The sequence below is a fragment of the Teleopsis dalmanni genome, chromosome X, assembly GCF_002237135.1.
Source record: "Teleopsis dalmanni isolate 2A chromosome X, ASM223713v2, whole genome shotgun sequence".
Classification (NCBI taxonomy): Eukaryota; Metazoa; Arthropoda; class Insecta; order Diptera; family Diopsidae; genus Teleopsis; species Teleopsis dalmanni.
Genome location: NC_051848.1, coordinates 77,369,262 through 77,379,350, shown reverse-complemented (window position 1 = coordinate 77,379,350; position 10,089 = coordinate 77,369,262). Strand labels below are relative to the sequence as shown.

Here is a 10,089-nt window from a genome sequence, read left to right as displayed (position 1 = left end):
GTTGAGTTTGAGCTGGTTGCATACGTATTATTAGCTCAACGCTAAGTTAGCAACAGCATCCACACATTGCAAAATGTTAGTAATTCATGTTAATTATATGCGCATACAAAATAATTACGATTCCTAACAATTATTATGTATAAATAATTGTTTTTTTCATTTGTTGTTTTTTTATTTCCACTTCTAGTTTATTTATAGAAATGAATTACATTTATATGTATATATGTATGTATATTTATGTATGCAGCAGACAATGGAGGTAATAGATTTTTTCTTTTGGTTTCAACACAAAAAAGTGGGCGTGTTGTACTATTCCAGATTTATGCAAGTCAACTAAGTGTCAGAAATGATCGTTAATTATTATTTAAAATAAAAAAGAAATAAAAATTAATATAATTTAGCAGTAAATAAATAACGTGAGATGGATTTATATGCAGCAGCTGGCAAAGGTTTGTGTAGCTGCTACTGTTGTCTTAACTGTTAGTTGGCAGGTTGTACGCTGTTGTTGACAGTTAGTCAGCAGTTATGTGCCAAGAAGCTGTTGCAAGGTTGATTTGAGATCAGATGAGAAAATGAGAAATACATCCATTTAACAACGATAGACAATAACATATTTATAACAATAATATTGTACAATATTTTGGAACAATATTTATAAGAGAAACGAACAGATTTGGATGCCCAGCGAGTCCTTTTATGAGGATCTTAGGAATAGGAATAAACGAGGTCCTAGCTCCCAACGCAGCGGAGCACTGCGACCATGATTGATCTTTTGTGTTTCTATAGATCCTAACCGAACAGAAGACATTCCGCCTTCCGAATAAAGGCTAGAATGTGACTCGAAGTCTCGTCTGTTTCTAAGCAAAGTCGATAATCTATCTCGTCGGACAGGATCTTAGTCAAATCCAGAATTTCTTTTTAAAGAGCTCTAAATTTCTTATATGGTAATAAAATATGCTAATTGGCGTAGAAGTATCATTAGGATCCGTTGACCGCCTGTCTTGCAATTGCCGAAAATATCTCTTTGACCTAAAACCCATAGTAAACATATGTTAAACTGCGCCGAAGAGATCTCAAATGAGGAGAGATGTGTAGCAATTAAAAATCGTCTTGCATGTAAATTGAACTGGATTCAAGAACTTTATAGCAGTTTGACTGTCTGATAGTCGTTTAATGATCGTGTCAAATTTTGTGCTGAAAATGAGTGGAATTAGGTATTAGGCACTCTTGAAGCCCGACAAATGATTAATTTCTATCATGTATTAATCGAAACACTACTGAATTTCGCCAGAAGGTTTGGCAAAATGCTACCTCATACAGCAAATCAAGTGAAAAACGCTTTGAAATCACTTAGATTGGACATTCTTCTGCGCCCGCCGAACTCTCCAGATCTGGCGCTAGCTGACTATCACCTCATCGCATAAATAGGCTTGACGAATGATAAATCGCAAAAAAATTTGTATAAACCGATGATCACTATTTTGAATGTTTTTGGAAAATATTTTTATCAAAGAAAACCGGAAAAAAATTATGCATACACATGGTAATATTGCTAATAAATATATTACCCACTGCCAGACGAACATAAGCTTTTCTAATAGCGATCACCTTTGCCCGAAAAAAATTTTGAGAGCCTATAATAAATAGATTTTTTCAATCTATTTGAGAAAACTCAACTGCTTAGACCACTAACTATTTCAGACCTCAGTAAACAAAACTTTAAAAAAACATTTTTGTTATTAGAAATCTTTAGACGGAAAGCTCTCAAAAACTCAAAAATATTCATTACATATTCAATACATAACTTAAATCAGATACCAATTTATAGTTTATTAAATATTCTAATAAATATAGTAAATATCAATACTTCAACTAAGGAATCATCATGAAAAACGAATATCGCACGACTAAAAAAGATGTCTGTCTGTGAGAGCATCAATTGAACAGAGAGCTTTTAATGTATAAAGATTATTTTCATTATCTATTTTCCATCAAAACATCAAAGCTTTTGGACTCTGATTTAAACTAGTGTAGACATATGGTACCGATAATTATGGGTTGAATTCTAATAGAAGTTATAAAAATTTTCTTTATCTCAGAGTACATTCAAGTATTAATTTGTTATCACAGATCTATGACATTGTTTTTCATTCCTACAAGGTTTTTTTATTGACAATTATTATCACTCTTTCCACTTTTTTAAAATACCAACCTATGGCTAAGACGAATTATATTGACTGAGCTAAGACGAGCTATATTTCGCATACTAAATGAGCAAATATAAGAAAGGAAATGTTATGATAAATAACCATTTTCCTGTATATCTGCACAAGTGTGTGAGGGTACCTGGTAAACAGATGTCTATCTATAAAGCTATAAAGTAGAAATGTAGACAGCGTAAGGAAGAATGTTAAATGTGTTTTGAAGATGTTAAATTAGTGTTACGGCTAGAATTTTAATCAGGCAATGCCAGACGAAGCTAGACAGTAGCGGGACTACCGCAGAAGACTAGAACTCAGTACACTGTAAAATTGTTTGTTGAATATATGAATATATAATGTTTCGTAGTTTTTAGGAGTATACATATTAGGAATTACTTTTAATATATGTCATGTGTGTTGAAATATCTTTAGCACTTAATATGCACAGCATAAAGTGGAGTGTATAAATATTATTGTATTTAATTTAATTGACAATAATCTTTAAATGTGCAAAAATGTAAAAATAATAATAAAACTAAACACTTCAGCATGCATTGATACTGAAAGGAAGAGTTTTTAATGATAAGTGTTTATTTTGTTGTTTTTTGACAGCACACATAATATATAAAAATGTTCAACTGATAGACATCCAATGGAATCGATTATAAGACAGATGTATGCTCATGCACAGACGACGGATAGCAAGATAGCTGGACATATATACAGATTAGCGGACAGACGACTTGGCATTTGCTGGTTATTAAAGTGTCTGTCAGGAAAGTAACGTCTTTGTTAGACACAAAAAAAAATTAAATTTATTCAGGAGAATAAAAGTTTTAATGTCTTTATTAAAAGTTTTGCTTTCTTTTTTAGAATGATTGAATAACACATTAAAATAGCGTATATAATAATATAGATTTGTCACACTAAAATTATGTCTGTACCAATACGTAATACGTATACCAATACATTAAAATGCTTAATGGGTTTTGAAAATCAATTGTTTTGTTATAATGCTAACACGTAAATCTTGTAATGATAGCACAGAACTCACATCCATAATATGTCCAAAAAGTAAAAACTTTCAAGCCAATTCAAATGCAACTCTGCGTTTGAAACTTATTTAAAATGTAAACCACTTTCATTTCGTTTATTATTAATGTATGTATGTTGATCCTTTTTTCGAGTCAGCGCAACTGGGCACTTTTACTCCTTGATAGCTGGGGGTACTACTGGGTCCCACCCATCTCATTGACTAATTTATGTATTCCTTATAAGCTTTATGATTATTCAGTGATTGATCTAAGATCTGCGTACCTCCCCGTAAGGAGAGTGATTACTCTAAGATTAGATAGTGCTAAGTAGGATAGTCAATAATTGACGTAAAATCGCCCAACAGCCGGTACTGCGGCCAGAAGAGTTCTATTGTACCAATTTCACTATTGATCACATAAAGCCCCGTAAAGCTTTGTGAACAAAGTCCAGAAGTAAATGTGGAGAAGAGCTCTTAATCTGTTCTGCTGACAAAAATTCCATATGAAATAAGTCTCTTCTGTGCATTGTTAAAGCTGAACAGTCTGCATATTCTGCATTAGCAGATAATCGTACTTTTACGAAGAGGGCCTTTAAAAGCAGATAATGATGCGTTCTGGCTAGCTTATCAACTTGTTCATTTCCCGAAATTACTTTGTGACCTGAAACCTAGTTAAGACTTAAGGTGAGTCTTCCTAGTTGCAATCATTTCGTTTATTAAAACCCATTAAAATTGGGTTTTATATGGAAACTCAAAAATTTGTTGATGTAAGACTTGTTAAGTTTTTTTGTTGGTAAAGTTTTGACCGCTATATATTTGAGGAAACCAAGACACCCCAACTTTGTCACTTTATAGAACTTCTTAGTAAAGTTAAATATATGTAAAAAAAATTTTATATAAGGTTCTGTTTCGTTGTACTTTAGAAATACTATGAATTATTGTATGTTCATCATATGTTTTAATACGAAAGCAGAATTACGTAGTAAAAATATACATATTCTTGTGGTCAACGTGCAAAAGTTCAAGGAGCCCATAAACATGCCAATAAACAACTTTTCTTATTAGAAAAAAATTAATTTTGAACGACTTTTGCATGAATTTAAATAAAAACGACATACATTACTGCAATGACTAATCAGTAATTGGTCCAAAGCCACACCTGAGAGCTCGTAAAACAAGAAACCACAATTTAATCAGATAACTGAATTGAAAGCTATCAAAAGACAAAGCCGACTGGACTACTAGAAATCAAAGTTTAAATATTGTATAAGATAAAAGATATATAAAATTTTCATACTATTTGAAAGTGTTTCATTTTAAAAAGAACTAAGTCCATTTACTGAGAGAAAAATCTTCTAGCACAATTCAATACACTCAGTGTTTCAATTGAATATTGCAGTTTTATATAAACATTTAATATGAATGCATTCATTCAACATGAAACCGATACATTATTACAACACACTGAGCGATTCTCTAGAAATGTAGTACTGTATTAAACCGTTGGTCCGCGGAGTTGGTTAAAAATGGTCCATTAATAAAATTTAACAGGTATATGGTAGCTTGTAGTTTGTCTACTGAGAATTAATTTATTAAAAACCGAGCATAAAAAATTTCTAAATAATTATATACCTATTTTTTTAGCCTATATAATATGCCTATACACTTATACTTACTATCCAATTCATTATACATTATACCAGAGATGCATAAAGCATGTTATAAATATTATTATACAGTTCATTATTCTTAAACTTTGTGGACCGTACGTATTAAAAACAAAAATATCATAGTGGTGCTTGGTCAAAATAAGATTGGGCACCACAGCTCTAGAATCTAGCTACTGTCTTAGTAATATTTAATATTTGTTTTGTTCACTGGTCATCTTTAAAACTAAGTTTGGAGAAATATGGAGACATAAGAATCGCTTTATGATTGAAAAATATGATTTTAAAAATATTAGATAGTTAAAAATTAAATTTAAAGTGAAATGAGAATCTGCGTCATTGTATGCAATAATATCAATGCAAGTGGTTAGCTTCCAAGGTGATCGTACCAGTTAATGAGAGCCATTCTGGATGGCCAAATACTGTCAAAATTTCCACCGTATAAAATGAAATATCTCTTCTTATTCTATTCGATTTTTTTTTGTTGTTGTTTGGATCAAGCAGTCATCTCTAAACTTTAAGGATGACGCTGTGTAGGATAAAATTAAGATTAAGTTGTTTTTGGGACATATTTTCTACCCCTAAAATTTTTTAGTTTTTTGGATCAAGCATCATCTCCGACATTTCTAGGTAAAAGCTATAACATCAAAGCCGTTAGGTTTATAATCTTTCTAGGGCAAAAATAATATATTATGAGTAAAATGTTATTGAGTAAAAAGATAAAGGCTTGTTTTATAGGAAATAGTTTCTTCGTTACAGTAAATATTGCTGCAACAGCAATAGATAATTATATTTATAATTATCATTTTTAAATTATGATTTGTAAATTATAATTATCTTTAAAAAATAATAACATATAATAAATTCAACTAACAAAAGACAAAATTTTATGTGAAGAATATAAAACTTAAGCAATAAATTACTCAACACACTCATACTCAGATACTCACATACTCACCACATTTTTATCAAAATCGCACTGATTTTTGCTCGTTTCATTTCAATTGCAGATGATAAATGTGTGTGAAATTAGTCTTGTACATTTTTATTGAAAAACAAATAGCAAAATAATCAATATTTGCCAATAAAAGCTATTCATACTCTGTGTGTGTGTGTGTATTTAAGAATAACAATCAAAGGTAATAACACAGTAGGTTACTTCCAACACCCACCAAAAAATACTTTCAAGTGTCACAGTGCTTAGCGCTGCAGCACTGCTGCCAACAAGGAATGGTAGTAGTAGGAACTTCGGTGCGAGCGAGGCATAAACAAACCCTGAAAAGTATGTAAAAGACGCATCCAGTATGAGCAGCAGCAGTGCCTGCTGGCAGAATCTGCAGATGCAGGCAATGCTGCTGCTCGTACATCAGCATTCGCAAGAATAGTGCTAAAAGTAACAACGAAACTAAAAGCGCCATTATTCATGGGCGCAGAACAATAATGTAACAAAAATAAATACATTGCATATGTATTTGCTTGAATGCATATTGTGAACTGATATTAAATGCTTATAATTGTGTGTTTGTGTGTGCGTATAATATGTGCTTACTGTGTGTACAAGACTTTTGCAGTGCAATGTACAATAGTTTTGTTGGTGCGTTGGTGCCTTGGTGTTGGTGTTGGCGTTTGCAATAATGCTGTTATTTATGGCAGCTATCGTTATTGTTGGAGCTAAAGCTAAAGCTGAAGCTGAATGTGAAGCTGCAGTTGTTGGTGCAATTCTAATAAATGTGCTGCTAAATTTGTGACTTCTCTTATTGTTATTGTTATTGTAGTTGTAGTTGCTATTGTTATCATTGTTGCTGATAAATGAATGCAAAATTGTGAATTGTGAGCTGTTTGCATATGAAACACTTACGTGCATTAAACGATTTTGTTAATTGGATTTTATGATTTTTAAGAGATATTTTTATTTTGTATTAAGTTGCTGTCTTTTTTGTTTTTGTTGTTTTGGACGGTCTTTGTTTTTTTTTTGAATTTTTATTACACTTGAAGATTTACGTCCATTATGTTCTTGGCTTTTTGTTTTTGTTGTATTAAATGCAGTTTATTTGCGTTTGTGCATATGAAAAAGTGTTTTGTGTTTTTGTATTTTTGTATTTTTTGAGTGTTTTTGTTTGTGGCATTTTGACATACATTTCAGTGTACTTAAGAGGGAAATGTGTGGAAAGTGAATGTGGATGTTATTTTATTCTATTTACTTTAGTTAAATGCACGTGCAGCTTTAATGGATTGTTAGGCTTGCAGCAGCATGTGTTTGTGTAAGTGTATGTATATGTATGTGTGTGTATGCACGTTGTATTTATTTTAAGCGAATTTTTTATTTTTATAAGCTTTTAAAAACGACTTTGGCAATCTAAATTTTAAAATCGTTATTTTGCACAAATGTTTTCATTGTTTTTCAAAAAAACATAAAAAGTACATAAAACTAAAAGGTTATATATATATGTATATATAATAGTACAAAAAATAAACTTTTATTATTGCAGTTTTTATTAGAAAAAAAAATTTTTTTAGCTAACATATTTGCGAATTACACATAATGCTTTAATGGGTCAGATTGTCGATTTAATTTCACAGTACTATTTTTTTCCAATCACCAGCAACGCATATAGAGAATATGAAGCGAACATATGTTGACGACTGATCCCGAAATGCTGGTCAGACCAACGCATAGAGTGGTAGAATCTAAATAAGACGATGATCGAATTTCGATATTTTCTGAACCCGTAGAGATATTTCAATGAAAGTTTACTTAAATATAGTTTTTAAATTGGGTTTCGTATCGGTTTAAATCCGATCGGTTTGCTGAAACCTATTCAAAATTGGTTCCAAACATGGTTAACTTTTTCATTTTCTTAATTTTCTCAAAAACTTTAATAAGTAGAAAAATTAAAATGACTGTACTGAATACTTATACCATATTACTTAAGTTCAACAAGGTTCTCGAGATTCCCCCTAATGCAATACTTACCACCCACATAAAATTTTTATAAAATAAATATTTATTTTTAAAAATTTTTTCTATTTCTTTTCAACTATATATATTTTATATATATATATATATATATATAAAACAAATTCATACAAAGAATTGAAGTAACCAGACCATTGATTTTTAAGTTATTTGCACTTTTATGAAATTTTAGCGAAATTGAATTCTCCTAAGAATTTGGTCAACTTTAAGCCCTTAAAATTTTCCCACTACTAATCAAAAAATGATTTTCTATATTTTTTAAGCCTTCAGATATACTTACTCATTGCGTGGAAGAACATTTTAAATTTCAATAAATAATAAAATTTATTAAGTGAAAATGTATAAAATATTAGCCATTTTTTATAGACCTTTTCAGTTTTATCTTTGATATCCCAAAAATAAAAAGCGGACACATTTTCCAAATGTTTTTCAAAAATTTCTTGATTTTAAAGTTGTGCTATATATTTGGTAGGTGGTACACATCTAGGTGTTTGGTAGGTGTTATCTATTCTGAGTTGCTTTTATCAAATCAAACCATCATTATCTGCACCGAACGCAATTAATGCGTTTGAACTAGAAGATGAGTTTTATCGAAACGGAATCATATACTAGTATAGAAATATGAATAAGTACTGGCTCTGATGGACAATACCTCGAACACAAACTTCTATATAATTTTTTCACAATAGGGATTTAAATTAAAAAAAAATTCAAGGTTTTCAATATATAAACATAATACTGATATATCTACATAACTATATTTAAATAAAGAACTTGTAGCATTTGTCGTAAAGACTATTGAAAAGATCGATAAACCACTTTAGAAGTTAAAAAGAATATGTTCCACGGTAAAAACAAATTGGAAATATCAACTTCATGTTATAAATTGTATTGCTATTTCTCACATTTAATTTTCTAGAAGGTTACAAGATACTTATTTAAAATCTTAAATAAACTAAAACTTCTCGAAATAAATATCGGCTGAAAATATTCCAACTTATATTTTTAAAAATTTCACTAAAAACATTCCTCTTAAAATATAATATGAAATCTTTTTAAATTGTAAATAAGAACTTTTAATTTTTAATAATAATTAAGAGTTTTGAGTACACCAACAGCGACAAAAGATTTCTAAAAGTTTCTAATTTCTAAAATAGCTTCACTCCTTTGCGTTTTTAGTGTACATCAATAAAAAAGAAACCTCAAATGCTTTAACTCCGGTAGGCGAAGATACTGTGATTGTTATCAAGTTTAATTTTATAAGACTTCTATTTTTTTTTATCCATATTTCGAAAATATGTTCCCACTTAAAAACGTTTTTCAATAGTTTTTTTGAAGTTTAAATGAAATAAGAATCTTCAAACTTCAGCTGTAGATCCTTAACTGAACTACTCCCATAAAATGTTACCAATTGTCGTCTCCTCGAAACACTCCGCAACTGACCCTTTTAAACACAGACCGGATGACCTCCTCTTTGTTTTTGGTAAACTCTTCTGTGCACATCCTCCCTGGTTCTTTCCTGCAACTGGTTGGACTTCTTGATCAGTGTGAAATAAAAGATCTAAATTCAAATCATCATCTAAAACGTCACGCGACTGTTGAGTTCCTTCCGCCGGTATCGAATTTGTTACTGATTTCGGCTTACCTACCGCCTTTGAGGCAGGTGGGCCATAGCAAAATGACCTTGAATCAAGCACAAAATCAGATTCATAATCTTTTAAATTCACAACGAATGCCGTATCAGGCAAGGTTTCATCCATTTCCGGTGATGAGTACTCAAGAACAGTTGATATGTCTCCCTTGGCTAGGGCTTCTATTATTTTTCTGAAATTCTTAGTTTTCTGAAATTTATATTTAGTTTTTATGTATTTTTTAAGAGAACTTTGAAAATTTACCTTAGGTGTGTCCATCTTACAATTCAAAAATTTTGGTATGTTTTCTGGACAAGATTTAAGAAATATATATTCTAAATTAATTTTTGTTTTTTAAATTTGATAATTTATGTTAGATGAAATTTAATTTGAAATATAATAAAAGTTATTTAAGCTACTAAGTTTTTTCCCAAGACTATTTGAATATTCATGCATAAACGATGGCTGTGTGATAAGTCGGTAATAATTATTAATGTATCTTATTTGCAAAATTCTTTCAATACTTAAGAGCTTCACTCCAGACTACTTCTCCGGTACAAGAGTTTTCTTTGATCGCAAA

At 30.5% G+C, this 10,089-nt stretch overlaps 1 protein-coding gene across 1 annotated transcript; it reads right to left on the bottom strand.

Annotated features, from left to right (window-relative positions):
* Window positions 1-8,923: 8,923 nt before the first annotated feature.
* Window positions 8,924-9,848, bottom strand: LOC119690078. Its single transcript, XM_038105068.1, has 2 exons — window positions 9,774-9,848; window positions 8,924-9,719 (listed from the first exon to the last, which is right to left on the bottom strand). The coding sequence occupies exons 1-2, from the start codon at window positions 9,786-9,788 to the stop codon at window positions 9,267-9,269; spliced, it is 468 nt and encodes a 155-aa protein (XP_037960996.1). The 5' UTR covers window positions 9,789-9,848; the 3' UTR covers window positions 8,924-9,266.
* Window positions 9,849-10,089: the final 241 nt, after the last annotated feature.